The sequence below is a fragment of the Callorhinchus milii genome, unplaced genomic scaffold (genome assembly GCF_018977255.1).
Source record: "Callorhinchus milii isolate IMCB2004 unplaced genomic scaffold, IMCB_Cmil_1.0 Scaffold6, whole genome shotgun sequence".
NCBI classification, from domain to species: Eukaryota; Metazoa; Chordata; class Chondrichthyes; order Chimaeriformes; family Callorhinchidae; genus Callorhinchus; species Callorhinchus milii.
Window position 1 is genome coordinate 29,094,924 of NW_024704747.1, and position 24,016 is coordinate 29,118,939.

At 39.3% G+C, this 24,016-nt stretch overlaps 1 protein-coding gene across 7 annotated transcripts in view; it reads left to right on the top strand.

The window, feature by feature from the left end:
• The window catches only part of pkp4 (plakophilin 4), a 53,488-nt gene that overhangs the window by 12,922 nt on the left and 16,550 nt on the right, over nucleotides 1-24,016 (top strand). For 3 of the 7 annotated variants that reach the window (XM_042336070.1, XM_042336069.1, XM_042336064.1), the window contains exons 2-8: nucleotides 3,997-4,127; nucleotides 12,514-12,638; nucleotides 17,451-17,485; nucleotides 20,390-20,521; nucleotides 20,691-20,884; nucleotides 21,441-22,011; nucleotides 23,660-23,851. In XM_042336070.1, the coding sequence (XP_042192004.1) occupies nucleotides 4,002-4,127; nucleotides 12,514-12,638; nucleotides 17,451-17,485; nucleotides 20,390-20,521; nucleotides 20,691-20,884; nucleotides 21,441-22,011; nucleotides 23,660-23,851 (1,375 nt within the window). In that variant the 5' untranslated portion in view covers nucleotides 3,997-4,001. The remainder of the gene's footprint in view (nucleotides 1-3,996; nucleotides 4,128-12,513; nucleotides 12,639-17,450; nucleotides 17,486-20,389; nucleotides 20,522-20,690; nucleotides 20,885-21,440; nucleotides 22,012-23,659; nucleotides 23,852-24,016) is intronic. The other 4 variants (XM_042336065.1, XM_042336066.1, XM_042336067.1 and 1 more) reach the window with 4 other exon arrangements.

Genomic DNA, 24,016 nt, shown 5'->3' on the forward strand with positions numbered 1-24,016 from the left:
CTAATTCCAGTTAGGAAACAAAATGGTGAACCTGAACAAATATTACTTTATTGCTTCCTGTGATATGTGTCACCTTTAGTAAAGAGCAATAAATGGATGATGCATAGAAGCGTGTCCATTAAGGTAACTTTAATAGGATTAAGCAGAGTTTTGAAGTCCTGGGCAGGTAAAGAAAGAATGGTTCAGTTGGTAGCATTATTAGCAACATTGAATGCTTGTAATGGGAGAGTGAAGACGGGTGCACAACATGGCAGTCAATGTAACTAATCCAATTGTTGAGTGAAGATGAAAGACCTTTCAGTGAGCATGTTTTCTCAACACAGAAATTTTCAATAGACTAGAGTTTTGAGCCTTGGAATTATATAAGTGCACAAGAAACAGCTCTTAGCTTATTGGAACAAATTTTAGATGTCATGTATTGCATACCATTTCCCTCTCTCCGTTTCAAAGATTTATTGTATCGGAAAACCTTGAAATGCTTCGTCCACTTCAATGACTGACAATTTAATGATGGATAACTATAAAATAAGGTACTGACATTAAAGTACATGCTCTGAATTGGTGTAAGTACACAGGATATGTTCAAAGGTATGTTCTTTGCAAGTTGAGACACTCAAACTGCCTTGACTAATGTCTATGAATTTTCAAGCAGCCCTTCCCTGCTTTACTGCACCCACACAGGTGGTGGGTGTTAACAGGATCATGACTCTGTTTAATTGCAGGATGTGATTTTGGTGACTAATGTGGAGCAATTTGATTTAAACACATTCATAATCCAAGTGTTCCATTCCAGTATTACTAAAATCCACTTGCAATATACTGGTCTAAGGAAAGCATGCACTTGTGAATTCTCAATTTATCATGGCTCAACTGCAGTTTTTTGTGTGTGTTAGTAATTAACATAAAAAGAATTGTTAGTAATAGGGAGCAATATGCAATGGAAAAAAAATCATATTGTTGCATTATTGGAAGTCCTTAACTCACATGTATATTTCTACAACAATTTGCATTTATATAGTGTCCCTCACAAGGCCTAGTTTTCTCAGAACGTTTATGATTCCAACTTTTGAAATAAAAATAATATCTTCTTGCCCCTAATTGACAGTTTTAGATTGTATAAATGGTGTTAATGATGACTTTATGACTTTGACCATGTGATAGTTATCAGCATTTTAAAGTTTAACAATAAACATTTCACTGGACCTTGGACTACATATATGTCATCCTTTGCAATGTGATACTTGGTATGATTAAGTTATGTTGCTTAGTGTAGTGTACACCACATTCTACACCACTGAATGTGGACAAGACGGAAGCAATACTCTTTGGCTCCCGTCAGTGTCTTCACTCCTATTGATCTAAACTCCTCAACCTCCCTGGGATCTCCCTCAGACTCACCGAACCAGTGCGCAATCTAAGCTTCCGGTTCAACCCCCAGCTGTCCTTCCTCTCCCACATCCGGTCCCTGACCAGGACCGCCTTCCTCCACCTCTGCCAAATTGCCCGTCTCCAACCATACCTTACCCCAACTGCAGCCGAAACCCTCGTGCATGCATTTGTCACCTCCCCTATTCAAACGCGCTCCTTGCCAGTCTCCCCAGCTCCACTATTCAAAAAATCCAGCTCATTCAGTACTCTGCTGCCCGCATACTTACCCGGACCGAACTCCGTCCCCTACAAGATCCTCACATTCGTGTTCAAATTGCTTCACTCCCTGGAACCTCCCTACCGCTCCGACCTCCTCACTCCCCATCCACCACCAGGGGCCTCTGCTCGACTGGCACCAGTCTCCTGCTTGTCCCTCACACCCTCCATTCTACCATTGCAGGTCGCGCTTTCAGCCACTATGCCCCAAAACTCTGGAGCACTCTCCCTCAATCCCTCTGCCTTGCCCCCTCTCATTTTTCAAGTCCTGCCGTAAAACCTTCCTTTTCGACGGTCACCTCCCCGCCACCCGGGTTGAAGTCGGGCTCCGCTATTGTTAAGCGCTCTGAGATGCTGCCCTGCGTGGAGGGTGTTGTTTAATGTAGTGGATAAATATCAAGCTTCATCCATTCTGTTTGAGTGACTGAACTTGAAATGCACCCTAAAAGGCATGATTGAACAGTTTTCTGTCTTCTCTCCTCATTTCTGAGATAGTCGGATGTGTGCTTAATGTCCATAATAACTGAAAACTTGCCAATTTTATTCTGGATGGTATTTTTTAAGTTCAGTTCATTTTAAGTTTATATATCTTACAACGGCAGCTCCTGGACCATCCACATTTGCATTCATTCAGAATATGGAGTTCAGCTTTAGAACAGCCATTTTTTTTAAAAAAAAGGCAATCTCACTTTTGGCAGTGGAAGAAATCATTTTGTTGAAGGAAATCACATGATTGTCAAAGATGTCATTGACCTTACTGTGTGTTGGCAGGGCAGGTCTACTCTGAATAGTTTAAAACCCAGATTATTTTGGCAGAGGACTGTAAAATGGGGAACTCTGAAAATTCTCTGGAGGATTTCATGATGTAATGGTCTCCAATATATCTAATCCTATACAGCCTTTCCAAGACATTTAGTTTTATCCAGTTGAGAAACCATATGGACAAAAGTGAATTGCAATAAGATCCTGTTCTTGGAAGTATTTTCCTAATTGTTTTTTTTGTCAGAATCTTGCAAGTGTTCTGCGAAGTGTGTGAAGTGAACAAAACTTAAATCATCAGTATCTCAAGAGGGCAGATACTGGTGACCTTCAGCCTCTGTTCTTGCAGCATCCAATGTTTTTGAATAGCTGAAGGTCCAGAGATTTGATTTCCTCTGGACCTTCATCTATTCAAAAAACATTATTTCTGGGAAACAGCATTCGATTTTTCTCTTTTACCCCCCTCCCCCAGCCAAAACCCTAGTCCCAGAGAGGATCGACTTCAAGATCCTCACCCTTGTATTCAAATCCCCACTCCTCTGCACCGCCCTACCTCTCTGACCTCCTCTCTCCTCAAAACAGTATCCGTTGCCTTCGTTCCTCCGGGTCTGGCCTCCTCCGAGTCCTCCACTCCACCCTCGGCCGCCGTGCCTTCAGCTACTATGCCCCGAGGCTCTGGAATTCCCTTCCTCACTCCCTTCACCTCGCTCTCTCTCTTCCTATTTTCAGGTGTCCGCTGAAGACCTTTCTCTTCAACCATGCCTTTGGTCACCTTCCTCCCCATCCCCATGACTTAGCGCCGGGATCTGTTACTGTAAAGCGCTCTGAGACGCCGTCCGGTATGGAGGGCGCTATATATATCCAAGTTGTTGTTTTTTTTACTTCCAACAGCCTTCAGAAGCTCCAGACTATCTATAATCTGCAATCCACTTCCTCTCTCGCGCCAGGCACTGTTCACCCAGCTCCCTATCCCCCAGAGATTAACTTTGAAGACCGTCATCTTTGCCTTCATTGCTTCCATGATCTTTTCTTATCCTACCTCTTCCATCTCCTGCGACTGAACAATGATGCATTTTTAAGCGTGATATGCTTATAATAGAGTCAGTTTTCTGTGCACTGCACAGTGACATTGCCGATTATTTGATCAGTGGTGTCACTGAGAAAGCACTGGCTGGTGATTGACCTCATTTAAAGTGGGTTGAGGTACCTAGAGCCTTATGATCGACTTCTGCAGTAGTTCTGGTTGGTATATGAATTTAGGTTGGCTAGTTTGGGTGATGCAATAATATTTCAAGAATATTTAAATTATTTTGCATTTTCATAACCTGTTTAAGTTTTACATCAAGCCTGCATTTTATGAATGAACACAAATCAAAAGTATCGATTCAGTATTGTTGCAGGAAGAAATATAATTTTCTTAACATTTTGTTTTTGTGCCATGTAGTTTGGAACTAATGTTATGTTTTGAAGTTTGTTTTAAAAAAAATACGAGAAGGATGAGTAAGAGGAGAAAGTTAATGAATTGCTGTTAAAATATGCAAGTTGTACAGGCATACAAACCATTTTGATAAGCCTCACCTTTGTGTAATGCAGGTGGAATGCCAGCTCCTGAACAGTCTCGATTGGTGGATGAGGGGTTGCTGCCCACCAAGGAAGCCTGCACTGACCTAGCCATGGAATCCGAAACAACAGCTAACACCATTTTGGCTTCAGTTAAAGAGCAGGTACAGCAATATTGATGGCATGATGACTTAAATGATTGTGACAATTTAAGACTGGGTTGAGTTATCAGGAGTTTATTATATTTAATGTGCAATGTGTTCAGAACATTTTTAAAAGTCACTGTTGAAGGATGAATGTCTCCTGCCTTGTACTACTCTGCTTTGTTGGAAGTGGGGTGTGGTGGGGGACTTCCTACTATGATTGTATTCTGAATAATTATGTACTGTACCCCTTTTATTTGGAAACTTTAATCAACTTATTGATTTTGCTCTAGATAAATTCAAAAATAAAGAATACAGTCAAACCTGTTACAGCAACTACCTCTATTCAGCAACTAAATGTCTATCGCAACCAATGGCCACTCTATTTTAGCCCTGTCAGTGTATAGACACCCTTTTCAGTGGCCAGTTCTAAGTGAATTTAAGTGTAATTACATTAATGCATTACCAGTGTCCACGGGCACACTTGTTGACTTCAGCTAAAGTCCTATTGCATTTACCAATGCAGCATTGAGCTGCCCACCTGGTGCTTACAGCTTCCCGTCTCACCGGTGAGGCGGCATTGGTAAGTGTGCTAGGAGTCCAGCAGAAACCCATGTGCGAGTCCACAGACTTTTTTTGTTTTTATTTTCAGGCCCAGTTAATGAACCAACAAACACTTACCAGATGCCATCCTTACATAATAATAGTAATAAACCTTGCATTTGTTATAGTGGCTTATCATGTCTTTGAGACGTCTCAAAGCACTTCACGGAATATACTGTAAAGTGAATTGACTATATTTTGTGGGTAAAATGTCACTACATAAAGGCCACTTTGGGTCAATTACCAGAATGGCCTATGGAAACAGATTTGACTGTATATTCTATACGGAACCACTCCATGGAAACAGAGCTACAGCACAATACACTTGAGCTATTTTCCTTTTATTAAGGTTTAAAATGAAAGTACATAGATTAACACAATGGAAATGTTTGCCTGGTCATTCTCAGAATGACTAAGCTGCTTTTCTCCACCTCTACCTTCATAAACTTGGAGGTGTGGCAGAAATAATCTTTTTCTACCTTGTACTGCTTCCTGTAGAATAAGAAGCGTGTGGGAATGTGCTACCACAGTCTATTCAAGGGTTTTTATATTGTTAAGATAGAATGTGCTTAATATTTGGAGAAAGACGTTTCTGTTGGTAATCATTAACACTTAGACATTCGGGGTAAGTAGAAAAATCATTTGAAAATCTTCTCTTGTACGAATAGTTATAGAAATCGTAACCTGTAAGCCATGAAAGAGCTTGCTATAGTTCAAGTTGTGTAAATATTTTGGCCACTTTTTTTATTGAACAAAGGATGCAATTTAGACCATTTTTATATGTATTTTATTTAAATTGCTGCCAGCTAGAGTGGTTGTATAGGGTCAAAGAAAGCAGATGGAACCTCCCCTTTTGTGTGTGTGTGTGTGTGTGGGTGTTAATGTCACTGCCTAATGTTGAACAGACTATGAAAGTCCTGTGTTGTGTTACGTTGGCTGATTTTACCCAGGAAAGCAGTGTTGGGTGCTTCATTTGGCAATAGTTTCCTCAGGCTAGGGAGGGGAAATTTAGCCCATGTTGCAACTTCTAATTGTTTAGTGACCCTTGCTGATAACCCTATCGTGCACCTAAGTAATTTTCAGAATTCTGCAAAAATCCATACTTTTAGAGTTGCTGATTCATGCTTTTTTAAAAAATACCATTGCCCTTGAAAGTCTAAAGTGCCATAATTTTTTTTGATCTGTCAGGTGTCTGACACGTGTAAAAACTCGTCACGATGCTTACGAACATCCAAACGAAAGAGTTCCATACATCCCACCTACACATTGGAAATTCCTGTGTGTTGAAATGGAATGCACACTCCCTGGAGTTGTATCGTGCTTACTTATCTTCCACAGAATATTAGGCACAGACTGTGTGTTGGGTATTGCTGAAGTTGAGCTACAACTGCAAAGCTTGGCAATAAGAGCAATGTCTGGCAAGCATTCACACTGCTTGTCCAGAAAGGACCACTCTACCTGTTAGGGCTTGCAGGGTTAACAGGAGCTGTTATTGCTCCCAATAAATAAACAATAATAATATGCCATGGTAAAGATTTTTTAAAAAGTCCAACTGGGGAGAACTCTCTGTGACGATCTTCTTTCCTCCTTCCCAGTCTGTCAAAGACTGAAATATATAATACATGTAGCTTTAATTACTTACTTTTCCAGCTTATTTATACCCTCATTGAAAGCTGACATTTTGTTTTTCTCCTTATTAGTTTCTCTGCTTAGATATTGGTTACTGGAGGCGAATCACATTGTACCTGGAGTGAGGGTGGGAATGCTTTGAGTTAATTCAATTCCTAGTTTACCTTAACAAATTTTATACTTTATATATTAAACCATTTAACGATATAATGTTTCATGAATTTACAATTGAGTATCGACTCATTACAAATATTCTAAGAGGGACACAACTCACAATAGATCACCAGATACAAAGCTCGTATTTTTTTAAGCACAGCTGAATGTCGGCTTTTCTGTTCTGTACCATTCAGTCTTATAACATTAGCTCTAAAATGATGCTGCTATAATTTGATTGTCAGCACTGTCTTTTGTTTTAATCTCTGACATGTGTTTAGTTGTGATATGGATCCCTTCAATTCATGCATTTTTGGGGGGGTTAAATGTAGATTTTCTGCCCAGCTTGTATCTTGAACTCTCCTTGTCCCCAGTAGGGAGGAAATAGTGCCACCTAAAACTGTATACTGCAACATTCAGGGATCACCTCAGTGACTCTTTTATTCTTTACTCCCCTTCCATAGCACTTGCTTTATTCCCTAGAAGTTTGTATGAAAAGACAAAATAAAGAATGCTTGGGGAGAAAGTGGCATAGTGGTTTAAGGAATGCAGAGGGAATTCAAATTCCACGCAAAATGTCAAGCTCTCTGGTGTCTCCTAAACTGCTTCTCAGAGACACTTAAATAGTGATGCACCCTGTGCCTGCCGGCAAGTTTAGCAGACTTTGACAATATATGCATTGAATGGGATTTCTTATTATAAACACATCAAAGTGCACCAAGCTTACTGGCATATGAAATAGCTCCCTCTAAATGTACTGATAAGGGGATGTTGTAGACATTCACCTGAATATATTTCAACACTGGAACAATAAAAATTGGAAAATTATAAGTTTTCATTAAATCTGTGCATTCCATAGAACTTACTCGCCCTAGGGCAGTCTTGCCAAGGCCTGTGACCAGTGTAGCGTTTTCCTGTTTGGACAGGGAAAAAGTACATCAAATATTAACTTATGGACCATGTCAAAAATGTATTCCATTTCAAGGATGGACATTTCCTTGCATTTGTGGCATATGGAACTCTGTCTCGTTTGGATACTCTTAAGCATCCATATATGTTAGCTACCCAGCTGACCCCAAAAAATTACTATTGCATTTTTGAAACGTTTATGACTTACCAAAAAAAAAGCTGGCTAAATGGTAACTGAAAAGTATTTTTTNATACTGTAAACCTTGGTTTACTGGACTCTGAGTATCTGGAATTCAAACCTAGATGGACTGGGTTTGAGGCCAAACATTATTTTTTAATTCCGCTGACCTATATGTAGACTCTTTCAGGACTAGTTTTGTGAGCCTCACAAACATTAAAATAATTGTCTTCAGTTGGATACTATATGCTTCAAGTCACTACCTACGTGAACAGTCCTATATAAATGTAAGGTTATTGTTGTCTTCTGAACAAATGAACAAACCCAGGGATTAGATAGTACTTTCATACTATGCTGCCACAGTGTTTTGTGAGTTGCTGCTATTCTGTTATGCTAATATAAGGAAGACTATTATCATATATGCTTCTGTACTTTAGTACTGACAGCATAAGTCCAATTATGGCCAGAGGAGAGCACTGTGATAAGCAGGCCCTCCCTTCTGGTGGCTCCATAAAATGACGAGTTTCTTGACATCTCTGTTTTGATTTGCAGTTTATTGTTTCTCTTTCCCCTAACCCCATCTGACCACACCATGTACATTTTCACAATTTCATCTGATAATTTCATACCAGTTTTCATCTGGTGTGTATCTTGACATGAATTTTTAAAGAATGTTTCTTTGAATCCCCCAAATGTTTTTTTTCTTCCCCCCCTTTCCTTGTAAAATTCACTGGAATCCAGTTATGTAGTTATGTGCATTAATACGGCGATCGGGTCACAGACCCCGGCATTTTTTTAAATCTCAAAATCTGACATTATGCCACCTAAATCCATCACTGCACTTCAAATTCTGCTTGAATTTCTATTGTCGTGCCTCAAAACATGTCAGCACAATAACAGAATGCGAAGCAAAATAATGTGCTTTGAAGTGCGACGACGTGTTTTGAAGTGTGATGTGCATCGATGGAACTAGCAAGCTTTCTGTGTATGTCGTGTGTGTGTGAAAGAGGGAGTCACTTTTGATGGTGCCCTATATTATGAGGCAGGATAGAATTTTATGCACTTCAGATCCCATGCTGTAACTGGCACCATTGGCTCCCTGTCTCCCAATGAATTGATTTCATGGTCCTGACTAACTCGGGCCTGCGACATATCTTTCACCTTGCCTCACCATCGGTGGGTGAGTCTTCAGCTAGTATGCCTAACTGGAACTCCCTCCATCTCGTCCCCCTCTGTCTTCCAATCCTGTCTTTTTAAAAAAAAACTTCCTCTTTGACTGCATCTACAATCATTGACGCCCACCCCCACTCTGCCCCCACCCTCTGGAACTCCATACTCCACCCCGCAGTCCATCTGCCTCGCCCCCTCCCTTGTCTCCTTCAGAACCCATCTCAAGACCCTCCTCTTTGACCGTGCTTTCGATCACCCTCCTTCCCCCCTGCCCTCCCCCCTTCCCAATCCCGAAGACTCAGGTCAGAAACGCTTGACTGTCCAGCACCTTGGGACATCCTCCCAACACATGAAAGGCACTATACAAATGTAATTTTGTTGTTGTTGTTGCTTGGCATCCAACCCTGTCATTGTGAAGTAGACTGAGATGTTATCCTACATGAAGGATACTATATAAATGTGTGTTTAGACTCAGAAGCTCACCCTTAATGACTATGAACATTGTTCATTCTCATTTTATATTGAATTTAGCATGAGATGTTCTGTGTCTGTTCACTCAAAGCACTTCATCTAATTTGAAGCAGTTTTACTTGTAATGAACTGCAAACTCGCATGAATTGTACATGCAGGCCACTGGAATTTCATAATTAATGTCATTACATTGCATTTTGCTGATTTGTGGTGGCAATCCAAGTTGAGCCTAAAGCTTTTAAAATAAATTTGTGAGTCTGGCTGTCATGACAAGCTAGAACAACATGAAATCTGACTGAGACACAGTAAAAGCAGATGGGTGCAAACCAGGGTGGAGTAGCTTGTCTGTAGCTGCATTGTAACTGGATTCTCCTCAGTTTTGAAGGACACCACCTAGTGGAATTCTGGAGGAATCGACATTTCATTTCCTGGAAGCTTCTTGCTGCCATCATTGTTGACTGTACGGGAAATACAAAAAGCGTGTTTATAATTGACAGTACAAACTGGGCATATAATCTACTCAAGTGTTCTACTCTTATCTAGTGTTGTACTTATTAGTAACCACATTCCTCAGACGTTCTACATCATTTTATAACTTAATCACAGAATCTTAGACTGACCGGTTGAAAGAATAGATCACAAAATCCAGTAAATAATTTTTGCATTTGATTTAGCGTCTTATCGCGTCATCAAGGCATCTCAAGCGCTGCACAGGATGTACCGTGAAGTGCAGTTACTGAGTGTTTTGTGGACAAAAATTGAAGTCTACTGCTTAATGAACCAAAGGCTAGAATTTCTATCTTTGTAAAAGCTGGCTTTGAGCATGTATTATTAATTATGATTGAATTATTTAATTGAAAAGTATGCAGCAGTTAAAACTCTTAGAAATGCTTTGGTAAAGTTCTCTATGCAGATCCCAAGCCCTGACATTTTCCCCATGAGGAATCATTATAAATCTATTCAACACTAATTCCTTAGTTTATTCCCCTATTATGTGAGTATTACTCTGTCGATCTACAGTGTTGAGTATGCAGGAAGAACATAATCTCTTTCAGTGAAAGAATTGAGTCCCATCAGCATGTGACAAAATTCAGTCCAATTCCTACATCTGTTCTTACCTCATTGCAATCTTTTTGTTTTCTCTTGTATGGCTCCCTAATGTATTTGGCAAAAAGAAAATCTGAAAGATTCTTAAGGCTAATAACTACAAGTGGTTTATTTTGCATACAACACTGGGGGGTTATGTTTAAATAAGTACATTCTGAAACACTGTGGTTTTGTTTAGAACTAATGTAGATGTAGTTTTTCCCTTTAAAACAATGAATGCTGGTTTTGTTCCATGCAGGCACACCCTCTTCTGTGCTTTCTTTTCAAACTCTATGTGGCTCTATCAGCTGATTCCTGCTGTTTACTTAAGCAAGAGGGTGAATAACAATTCATTGGCAACTTGCCTTTCTCTAGGATTTCGATGGCTTCTGTGTCTGAATCAAAGAACAGCAAATTGCATTTATCTAACACCTTTCACATTGGGAGGACGTCGCAAGGCACCGGGCAGCAAGACTTTGCTCCCTAGTTAGGGTTCGGATTCAAAAGGGATGGAGGGCAAGGGAGGTGGGGGTGAGAGGATGACTGAGGGCACGGCCAAAGAGGAAGGTCTTGAGATGAGCCTTGAAAGAGGCAAGGAAGGGGTGAAGGGACTCTAGGATGGAATTCCATAGGGTAGGAGCAAAAAGCTTGAAGGCCTGACCACCGATGGACAGGTAGGTGAATGTCCAATTAATGAGCAGAAAGGGAACGACTCCCTTTTCTGTTCAAATAGCAATATGGAACCTTTAAATCCCCCACCAAATATGCAAATAGGACCTTATCCCAAGACTACACCTCTGACACTGCAGCATTTCATTTCTCCTGCACTGGAGTGTCAGTCTAGACTAATTTGTTTTTAGGAGAGGATGTCCGTTGTGACTCCTGCACATATCCAAACCTGAGTTTCTGCAAGATCAGTTTCTAGAGATTGTGGTAGATCTTGTGAAGATTTACAAGTTCATTCTGGAAGACATCAGTTTACAACACAGTATACCTAATAATGCAAACAATACTGAGTTAACAAGATTGAATATAAAACTACTCAATTGTATAAAACTGTTTAATTGTATAAAACTTGAATATAGCGTCTGGATCTAATTTACATGATGTATAGCAGATGTATTCCATCAGAAATGTGAAATGTAAAATTTCACAGTTTTGAATGAGTATACAATATATGATTTGCATACTAAATCATACACATCTTGTATCTTTTAGCCAAAAAATATGAGATCTCACTACTACATTGTTCCGAAGTGCTAGAGAGTCAAGGTACTATATTGCTAGGCAACAGAGGCTGGTTTAAATAAATGCAATTTATGTGGTGGATTCCCCCCCAAAAAAGCCAGAAACGGAACAAATTGTTTTCTGTGATGCCTATTGATTGTAGTATCCTTGATTAACAGCATCTTCAGAGGGTAACGCATATAGTTTTCAGTGTCTTCATATCTCTTCAGTACGGTTTACATGTGATCAGCTTTGCTGGAGGGGGAGGGCTGCTATTATGATGTAAAGCTATGCTGCTGAATCTGGCCAATAGAGCCGAGACGGAATTCTCTCTCCTGCCTGAAATAAAAAGCATACAAGCAGTGATTTAAGCACAATGGCATAAGTACAGGTATGTTAGCTGTGCGATTTAAATGATTTATTATTTGTGACCTGAAAATGCATGGAAATAGCATGGATAGGAATATTGCAGAGAAAAACATGTTGGGGAATGGTGGGGTGATGGATCATCTGATGTTCCTCAGTCAGAAGCAGAGCTGGAGGAGGTGTGTACTCAAACCACCGTGTCATATGCTGCAGTACCAGTAATTGTTGGAAGGCTGAGAATCATTGCTGTGATGTGTGCATGCAAGATAATTAGTGGACCCACTGCAAAGGGTCCCAGAGAGGATGAAAGCAAGAAACTAATATACTAAGATGTGGATTGAAGAGGGGTGGAGATTTCATGCTGAATGATCTCCTGGTGGGGTAGCTTTATTTTGTTACAGATTATGAATCTCTGCTTGATGGTAATGAGTGGGAGGGACAAGATGAGAAGGTACTGTTTTCTTCATTTAACAATCGAGCTGATGTGTCACTTGTCATTTAGCGTATAGCGAAGCAACTTTATTTACATTTAACATGTGTGGACTTGAATCTGTTCATATTTAATGTGATTTTTTTTACACTCGTGCTTTTACTGTCCCTTCTCTTTTGCTGTAGGAGCTCCAGTTTGAAAGGCTGACGAGAGAGCTTGAGTTGGAACGGCAGATTGTTGCAAATCAGCTAGAAAGATGCAAGCTGGGAACGGAATCTCCTAGCATCACTAGCATCAGGTACAGCATCAGGCGAGTCTTTGGTGCTTTTCTGTCTCCTGATGATACCTTCTACAGTGTCACTTTATTTCTTACAATTCTAATGTCAAGATACATCCTCCTGACTATTGCTATCGATTCTTCATCTGCATTATCGTTTCAGTTTATATGAAATATAATTGGTTGAACATTGCTTTTTTNGTGAAGTATTGGACATGTTATTAGAAAAAGATCCCTGTTAATCGTGTTGTGCTACACTAATTGATTGTTCTATGAGGTTTCAAAATCTGTCTTGCTTAGTTATTTGAGTAGCTTTGATCAGCTTTGATTTATACTCTTTCGGACCATACTGAGCTGGTTGGCTAGCTAGTGCACTAAAGATCATAAAATACATTTCAGTGATTCATTATTGATAGTATGTCAGCATTGTTCTTTAAGAATAGGATCTAAACAACCGTATCATAGGAGGTACGAAACATAGCATCCTTGGTAGCAATTGATAATCAATTTTATATTTAAACACCTAATCTGTTTACCTGCATGTTTTTTTTTAAAAAAAGGTTGAGAACATAAAATGCATTGTATAATTGAGCAATAGAAACCAAATGGGCTGTGTTGGAGTTGATAGGGTTTTCAACACATAACCCTATTGACAAAATGAACTGTGTGAGATGAGGTGGCAGCAGCAGCCGTTGCTTGTAGCCATGTCAACCTGATAACTTAAGCGTTACTGTACATTGTATAGGCTAACATAATGCATTCTGGTATACAGTAGTGTTGGAAGTGCTGTCTTGTAACCAATCTGTTACGATCAGTGGAGTGGAACCTGGCAGTGACGAGGGTATTGTCTAGAGTGTTGACTAGGCATATGGAGTTTGGTGCAGGTGAGGATATGGGCAGAAGAATTTTGGATTGGCAGGAGATTGATTGTGGAGCTAGGGAGACAGCGAGGAATGCATTAGAAATGTCTAGGCGGGAAGTAATGAAGGTAAATAAGGGTTTTCAGTGGCATTTGGTTAGAGATGGGGGCAGAGGTGGACAATATCGTAGGGATGAGGAAAACCAGTGTAGAGATATTTACTGCAGTTACTTTCTTCTGGGGATGATGATGATGGTAATATAATTTTTCATTCTGAAAAATGTCCCTCATTTTTGATCACTGCTGTCTTATTTAGAGATCTAATGTATCTGATGCTGATCACCTCCCAGTACAGACACTGGCTGATGTCAGGTCCTACTTTGAAATTTAAATGAAGTGTAACTGATCCTTCCTGGTGACTAATTCCCATAACATCTGTAAAGCTTGTCTTCCATTGCCTGATGCTTCAAAATGAAGTTAGCTGCAGACTCAGCAATAGGCCAGACACGGCCAACTGGTTTTGTTGAATATTAAAGCTCAGCAGATAAACATTCTGCCACTCACAGGTCACATAAGGAACGGAGTGTGGACACAGAGCAGGTGTAAGACCATTTCCATGAAGATGGATTGGTTGACCCACATCCTGTCATTTGAATGCCCAAGGGGAAAGATGAGAGATTTCTGGATCTTGCATAACCAATAGTACAATAGGTACAAATCTTAATCTATAGATTGAGCAGTCAAATGGCTAGATATGAATTGATATTCTGATTTTGAATGCATTATATGTTCCATTAGTACTATCTAAAGTAGGTGCCCTAGTCCTGGAATACATACTTTACTAATCCAGATTGATTCCAATAGTTTGCTGAATATTGAAGCTCAGCAGATAAACATTCTGCTACTCACAGGTCTGCCCTATTTCTAACCGCTCTATTTCTAACCTGCCCTTCCTCTCAAAAGCTCTAGAACGGGTTGTGGCCAACGAACTCCGTGGACACCTCTCCTCCCACTCCCTCTTCGAAACCCTCCAGTCCTTTTTTCCGCCCTGCCCACAGTACAGAGACTGCGCTTGTGAAAGTCGCAAACGACATCCTCTCCATCTGTGACCAGGGCTCCTTCTGCCTGCTTGTCCTCCTGGACCTCTCCGTCGCGTTCGACACAGTCTATCACGCCATACTCCTCCAACGCCTTTGCTCCGCCATCCACCTCAGTTGGACCGCACTCACCTGGTTCGACTCCTACCTCACAAACCGCCAGCAGTACATCTGCTCTGGAACTGCCTTCCTCACTCCCTTCGTCTCGCTCCCTCCCTTCCCATTTTCAGGTCTCTGCTGAAGACCTTTCTTTTCGACCGAGCCTTTGGTCACCTTCCCCCCCACCCCCCCGGCTCAGTCTCGGGATCCGAAACTGTAAAGCGCTCTGAGACGCCGTCCGGGGAGGGCATATAAATCCAAGTTGTTGTTGAGCTGGATTCATACGCAGTGAACACCTTGGAACTGGCCCACCAGCACAAGCATCCATTCACAAGAGAATTGCAAATTTTCCTGGAACATATTCAAGACTGAGATAGATAGATTTCTTATTGCAAAAGGGATTAAGGGATATGGGGATAAGGCATGGTCAGGTTATTGAACGCAATTGGCTGCCGCGTTCGCCCACAAATATACAGTCAATTCACTTTACAGTCTATTCTGTGAAGCGCTTTGGGACGTCCTCCCGACGTGAAAAGCGCTATATCAAATGCAAGGATTATTATTATATTATTATTATTATTATTAGCTGGAGTTAGATTAGAAGATCAGCCATGATTGAATGGCGGGGCAGGCTCGAAGGCCGAATGGCCTACACCGGCTCCTACATGTTATGTTATGAATTGTTAGTTGAGGAAGGATTCTGAAGCCATTAAGATTGCCAGGAGGTATTTCTTTATGCAGAGGTTAAAAATATCTGGAATGGGTTAACGGATTTGAAAGACCAACAACAACAACTTGCATTTATGTAGCGTCCTTCCCAATCGAACAGTTGATTCCAGCAGCTGGTGCCCTCTGAGGTTTCCCTCAGGACAGCTGGTTCTCACACATATGTTCAGAGATAGGAAACGTGAGCTGGGTTAGACTAGTTTTAATCTCCTGATATTAGGAATCCTGTTCAGTGGAAAGGCAGTAGAATTGGTATTCTGGAAAATTAGATCATGTGAGCCAAAGGGCCTTCTTCATCCAAGCCTTTCTTGTCATCTTGTCGTGGAGTCGTGTAGCTCAGTGGTTAGAGCACTCGCTTTGCAAACGAGAGACCTGAGTTCAATTCCAGGCGGCGAAACCTTGGGCAAGTTTCCTTACTCCACACAGAGCCTAATAGTAATCCCTCCAAAACCAAAAACAATAATAAATTGGTCATTTTCAATCTACGACTGTTTGTGGGACATTGCTGTGCGCAATTGGCTACCGCGTTTGCCCACAAATATACAGTCAATTCACTTTACAGTGTGTTCTGTTAAGCGCTTTGGGACGTCCTCCTGACGTGAAAAGCGCTATATCAAATGCAAGGATTATTATTATTATCTCAGACGCAGATCCTCAGATCCGTTCCTATCTTTTGTACTACAGTGTTATATACTCCAGGGAATTGCCTGCAGTGCTGTGCTCCACATGTAAAGCTATGCCTATACTGTTAGCTGACTGTGTTAGTTGTTCTGCTTACATCTCTGGAAATGAATTCTGAAGTGTATAATTCAGTACAGTCACAATATGCATTAAAATTTAAACCACAAGATGATGAAGTACTCCTTAGGTTGATTTTGTTGCATTTGAAATACAGTCAAATTCAATTTAATAGTACACTAGAAAAATGCAAGTTAAATTTTCGGTATCTAGTTACTTATTTTGTTCAGAAAATAAGATGTTTATGCACACATATAACAATGTGACAAAACAGTGGAATGGAGAATACTAAGCTGAAATAATAATGATAAAATGTTTAATGTACTTATTTGTGTCAGTGCTTTCTGACCCAAACAGTTAGAATAATGAAGCACCTGCACACAGAGTAGGAATTCCATTCTCGGTGTTCAGCCTTTCTCCTACTTATTTGTAAAAGCTGACGATTCTACTGATAGCTGTACAATAATAGAGACAACGACAGGCATCACTGCAGTCCTTGCTTTTTATCTGGAGTTGGAGTTGAGGTACAGATCAGCCATGATCTAATAGAATAGCAGAACAGGCTGGAGGGCTAAATGTTCCCATCTCGTTGGTCAGTCTAGGTATACATATTTTCTTTCTCCAGGCATTCTCCAGGCATTCTTGAGTTCACTTCATACAGGAAGAACAGTTTGATCAGCATTTAAAAAAAACAGGATGCATTGCTGGAATGCAAAAACTCCAGCCAGGTTCAATTGGTTTACTGTCTTTCTGAAATGCCATCAATGTGCAACACCCAGATACTTGTAACCCAGCACCAACCACAAAAATGTAGATGAAACCCTTTTCTATTAATCTGAGTAATGCAAGGACTGTACCTAATAGTAATACAATATATTTTAATATTTGCATGTTTAGGTTTGCTATCACCCGCAAAGTAAAAAAAGACCATGGGAAAGGAAGGAAGAATAACCTGTGGGGAGGAATTGTAATTGTAAATTGATCCACATGCAGAAAGCCTCGCTTATTTGTAAAGACTACTTTCTCATAATTGTGTTTAAAACTCAGACATCCTTCCTTATCTTGAAAGTTTCCCAAATATTTCTAATCTAAATACCCAGAAATAAATAATATAGATACTTGTCCTAATGATCCTTAAAGTGCAAACAGTCATTACAACTTCCACATAGTCAATCTGAATTTGAATGAAAAATCTTATGTCGATAATGGTTTTGAAAGTAATGAAGAGTAAACTGTGTGTGTACACACTGCATAAGAATACCACATCATCAAAAACAGCAAATGCACATTGAGTGAAATCACTATTTTTTGTCTTTCTTTCTCCAGTTCCACTGAGAAATCCTTTCACTGGAGACCAGCAGGTAATAATTTGATCTGTCCATTGAATTATATCTATACTTATCTTTTGATGCAGATTCTCAATTTTCCAGATATATGTGTTGGCCATTCATGGTAGGTGTTCCTTTTTTTTCTAAAAAGATTTAGACTGATTTTTGTTCAAGTGCTGGTTTGGATTTTATGGACCCCAAATACTGCCTTATAATGGGGCTCTACTTTTTTCACTCCTGAACACAAATTCTTCACTAATTCTCCTGCTGTATTACATTTTCGTTCCCTAACCACAGAATTCTGCCTATTCCATTTAAGTTGCTCTGACTCTTTCTTGGTTTATTTTTTTNAACCTGAGCAACCCCATTTTAGTCCCTGAAAGTAATTTTCTCCTGCCTTGTGTTCTGTGTAAGAGGCAAGAGAGGTTAGGACGCTTTTTATTGGAGCAGAGAATGTTGAAGGATAATATATCTTCTTAACCATTATATTCGCCTACAGTCACTACACTTAATTACTGCAAAGACATGTGAGTGTTTCAACATCAGATATATATACAAAGATTTGTATGATAAAAGGGTTTGAGAGGATACATAGTGGGGATCTATTTCTTATATTGGCTTCTGTGTTTGTCTGCACGTACACAGTAACTGCACTCTAGTACATTGAGATGTTTCAATATGATAGGCATGGCATCAAATTATTGCTTTTCTATATTTTATTTTATGCATAAGAGTGAGAAACTAAAAACAGTTATTTCAGTATTGATAAGTTTAGATCTTTTTGTATGCAATAAATAAAGTTAAATCTGTCAATGGAAATGTTTACTGGGTAGAAAACTGTCCCACCAAAGTATTTCGGATGTTCTCTAACAGTGGACAGGACAAGTAAACGAGGCTAAAACGTTGAATGAGTGCTAATACATAAGAGTGGAAATGATTACACAAATGGGTGGAGGGATTCAAGGCTCAGGTGGAGATTTTGAAACTGATTCTCTCTGGGACAAGGTAGTGTATGGAGCTTGTCAAGGATGGGGTTGATGGAAGAATGGGATAGGATTTAGACGGCAGATTATGGCTGAGAAGAAGAGTGAGGTGCTCCAGGGAGGTCTCAACCTCCTTTGGCATTAGTCAGAAACCCGTTCAACCTCACTGCAGCTGCTCTGGTACCAGCTGACACAAATCCTGACAGAATGGCTGAAATGTCAACACTGTCAGTGCATGAATGAATTTATTACCGCTTTGGCATAGTCATCAGCATTGTACTGACCAAGAACTTCTCTTACTGATTAATACTGGAGAGGGAATGGGGGGTTGGAGAAGTGACAATGAATGGCCCCATCAACAAAATTCTCACAAAGAGAGTGAATAGTCAACAAATGGGATTTGTTTTAAGATTTTATGAAGGATTTCTTATGAGTTTATTTGAAGGACTATATCTGTGCTACAGTGAGGCTGTAACATATAAAGGCTTTGTACAGATGGCTATTATTGTGCTTCCTCCAGTTCTGGTGCTATCTTACCACACACTGGTTCCGCAGTTCTCACTACAGCATCTGTTTTGGGCTGTCATTGCAATCCTAATAATAACTGAATATTGTGAATTCCCGGTTCTTACCTTGCAATTCTGAGAGCATTAATCCTGTATGTGAAGGGTGTGGATTACGTTCTTGCAAGAAAACAAAAGAGAAAGATTTCTAAGGTTTATTGCCAGTCTTTGGATGACGATAGGTGCACCTTCTGAGTGTAGAGCATATTTTGGCCACAAAATGTACAGTCCATTCACTTTACAGTATATTCTCTGAAGCGCTTTGAGACACGATAAGGCACTGTATCAAATGCAAGGATTATTATTATCTTACATTTATCTGGATATAGCTCAAAATAAGTTCATCATTGGCAAATTGGTACCTTAAATAAGTAGCAAAGTTTAAAGTTTGCTTTTTTATAAACCACTACAATAATCTTTTTATTCTAAAGGAAAATGTAATGTATTGGCAAGCCTTTTTTTAAAATAAACAAATTCTGTGGCACAATAAACCTGCCAAATACAACAACCCACACAACACTAAACAGCACCAAGTTATGATAGAACTGAACATAACACTGAACAGTGTTCGAGAAAACCCAAGTTGTGACAGGAAATGGGATCTCGAGATGGGAAGCACAAGAATAAAATATGATCATTGTCTGTATTAATAGAACCAAGAGAGAGTAAAATCAGTTTAATATCATCATTCTAAAGAGATGATAAATAAAGTATTCCAGCAGACATATTAAATAGGTTTGGAATCTCATTGCTGGCAGCTGTCCTAATTGATGTTTCCCACAAGAACAAAGTCCTTCAGATTTGCCAATTGTCTATTCCTTACAGGTTTGGTAGTTTGATTCTTGTTGCAGCTATTTTAAATAAATTAGGGTTTTTTGGATGGGATATTCCATTCTTAACAAGATTTTAGTTTTGCAATTCATTTGAATGTCGTCAGCCAATTAGGTCTGATAGCAGACACCCCGAGTCTTATCAACTGGAACAAGTTGGCAGGAAGGGTGGTTGAAGGCAGGATGCAGGACTCATTTAAAAAGCAGCTTGAGGCTGTGATGGAGGACAATAGGGTTGGTATCCTGGAGCGATCAGATCAGGAGACTAGACTATTCTGCAAGAAGATAATTTATTAAATACTGCGTAGAATAGAACTGTATTAAAGAGTAAAGAAAAATACTAAAAGCAATCTAACCTTTAATGTTCTCTGCATATATTGTAACCAAATAATGGCAAATCAGGAAGGCAGCATGGAATTGCATGAATTTTGCAATTTGCAGAAGCATGTTGTGCAAGCAAGATGCGGCTAATGCCCTGTTTCCATGCCATATCGCTTTGTCATTTCTGAACCTTTATCATTTTATCTTAAAGCGTTCTGAGTTGTGTACCTTTTCTGTCAGATGATCCAATAGCAGGAGTGAATAGACACCGAGTTTCTGACAACCTACATCCCCAACTCTCAAATATTGAAGCAGATTGTGACAGATTGCCAGCTCACACACCTGAACAAACGTCTCTTCATGAAAGTGAGGGTCTGTTATTTATATGAATTTTTAAGTAGAAATTATACACTATGTATTGACACTTAAGAAGGTCTGATGTATTATTCAAAAATGTTTGCATGAAATAATGTATTTCCCATAATAACCTATGTTTAAACTTCAGTTTTATTCATTACTAACAGTCTGCTTCAATATACAGGATCTTTAGGAAACTCGCGAAGCTCCACACAAATGAATTCCTATTCTGATAGTGGTTACCAGGAACCAGGAGGTTACTATAGCAGCCAAAACTTGATCAAGGCAGACCCCAGAAATCTGCAGGCCATTTACAGCAGTGTCAACAGTGGTCATCTAATTCGAAACTCACGTCCAGAGGGACAGACACTGGTGCAGGTACTGTATATTTGGAGGAAATTAATCATTGTCATGTTAAACCAAGTATCCATAATTACATCGAAACGTTTGAAGACAGCCAATTTGAGGGAAAAAAAAATTAAACTTTACTTCTCCATTACTTTAACTGTTTGGAGAAAGGAGAAGATGACTGTTGAGCTGAATATAAGATGATGCAAAATTAGTTTCTTTAAAAAAATGGCAGCAAAGAAAGAAATGGAAAAGAGTGCCATAAGCTAAGATCAGCAAATTCAACTAAAATAAATAAGTTGTTTTCTGACCAGGATAAAATGTTTTTTTTTTCACTAGGTTGAATATAATTTTACACTGTCTAATATTTATTACATTTGTCTTTGTCCAGTGTTAATGGAAAATTAATAAATAATGTAATCTCATAATAATAATAATAATATTTGTATTTGATGTAGTGCCTTATGTCTTCGAGACGTCTCAAAGCTCTTCACAGTCTATATTATAAAGTGAATTGACTGTATTCAGCAGCCAATTGCTCACAGCAGTAGTTTTCATAGTTTTCGTGTGTGTTTTTTTTACACAGGGTCCAATGAATGTTGCTCTTACAGCCTCTAGGGCAATGAGACGAGTTAGTTCAGTTCCATCTAGAACTCAGTCTCCAACCTATGTTACTGGAATATCACCATCAAGAGGGTCATTAAGAACCTCCCTAGGAAGTCCTTATGGTTCCCCAGCAACAACTGAACCTCGATCCACAGCTTCTACAGTCTTTATGTCCTCAACGTTGCCAGCTCCAAGAGCAGGGTCTCCTCGCACCGCACCAAGAACTACATCACCGGCCACAATTAAACGAGTTACTTCAGTTACAAGGCAACTCACCAATTCTAGCCGAGCCACTTCACCATATCAGAATTTGGGCTCTTCAGTGAGAGTGGGTTCACCACTCACTTTATCTAATGCACAATCAAGAGTGAACTCTCCACCCCAACTTCACACTGGATCTTCGTCTCCTGCACGGTCGACCATGACTGCAGTCCCTCAACATATGACGGCACCTCTACAAAGATCTTTCGCCATTGATGATGATTTTTATTGTCTCCACTCCCCAGAAATATATGAGAGGATGGTGCCTCCACGACCAGACAGCCTTGCAGGTCTGTTTTGTGGCATTAGACATAGATCTAAAGTACATCTTTATGTGGTTGAATTAAGTAATTCTTAGTACAACTTTTTTTCTTCCTATATTCTGTGCCCATGAAAACTAATAAGAGGACTGGGATCTCAATTTCATGGGATGATGGGATTTTTGTTTGAAGAACTTCTTCAAAACAAGGCTGTTGGATTCCATTATTATTTAAATGTTGTGACAACTTACATTGTTCTACGTACAATCCTGTTACCAGAAACATCAGTACGATTATGAACCCTCTATACTGGCTACTTTCGCAAGTTTTCATTTCACTGATCAGGAAACTCATATTTCAGTAATAAAGCTACTCAGATTTTGGAAACAGCCTTATTGCTGTAATATTAACTACAAAATAAATGCTTAATTTTTTTTAAAAAAAACTATTTTTGTTTGCACGAAAACAATTATTTAAAAAGCACAAATTCTGTCATAACTTCTTCTCCGCATCTTTCCCAATCTCTATACTGTATGTGCTTTTTTATCTTTTGGGTTTTATCCTTTTCTACCTGATTTGATTTATCTTTCTAACCCTTTTAAAGCTGAGTTTGAAACCTTTGACTCTCTCTCATTCGTGATTTTCTTCATCCATTTCTGAAGTGCAGCAACTCCACAATCCTAATCGTTTTCCTTGCCAGTTTTCTTTCCTCTTTTGCTGAAGGTGTTTTCTGACTCCCTTTTTCTAACCCCTATCAGTCATAGACCAATATTTAGTCATAACTATAAATGTTTAGTGTAGGTTACAGACAGCAATGGAAATTTAAAATGAAAGACAAGTGTAGTGATCTTGATGTCACACACGTGTACTTCACCAGGCATTCTTGGGTTACTTATAAGAGTATGTTGTTTATAGTAGGAAGGGATGTATCTCGCCCACGCCATCACCTAATGCTTGAACTGTAGGAAAAGAGATGAGAATAAAATTGACAATATTCTTTCCTTCCAAAAGTAGCATTTGTGAAGAAAAGAAAGTGAGGCACCAGCATTGCCTGTAATGTAGAGAGCAGCAATATAAAGCACAATTGTTCTCTTTCAATTTCCAAATTAACTCTCTGTTCCTCAATAGGTTTTTCTATTCACAATATAGAATCCAATGCATTTGTGACTCAGCAGTTTTGTAGATGAATTACCTCAATGGATCATAGATCTGCAATCGTATACCGTCGTCATGAATTTCTAAATAGCATTCTTTTTAAATGCAAATAATTGTTAATTAGAAAGTAAATTTTAACTGAAACCTTCAGTTGAATTTATTTGTTTATCTGTCAACGCCTTGTAACGTCCTCCCGACCTGAAAAACGCAATACAAATGTAACTTATTGTCGTTCTTTTAATCACATTCATGTTAGATACACAGTTACAGGTTTTACGGATATGTTGAAAAGCATCTATTACTTGGCCGACTTTCACTAATAGGTAATATATTCATACAAAATAAGAACATTTTAGGGTAATACAAAATGGGGAGGTTACATCTAACAAAGTATTGAGATGCATTTGATTTCCTGTGTTTTGATGCTTTGGGTATTTGACATTCAAAATTACCATTGAGCAGGAGGACCAATACAATCTGTGACACCCAATAGAAATCAGTCAACCATGTTTCTGTTTTTCAGGATTACGTAGTTCATATGCCAGTCAACACAGCCAACTGGGACATGAACTGCGTTCTGCCATGTCCCCTGATTTGCACATTACACCAATCTATGAGGGACGCACACTCCAAAGCCCAGTTTATCGCAGTCCCAGTCATGCAGCAGTGGAGCTCCATCAAGGAACTCAAACTGCAGTGTTTCGTACAGGATCAGGTAATGATTTGTTGACTTTTTTTCCCCCTTTAGAATCATTAATCGAGAGGTTGTTGTACTCTTGAAACAAAAAAAACATTTAAAACTGAATTATTTGGGATTCTATTTATTGGAATATATGGGAACTGAGGACAAAACTGAATTAAATGTATTAGATTATTGGTG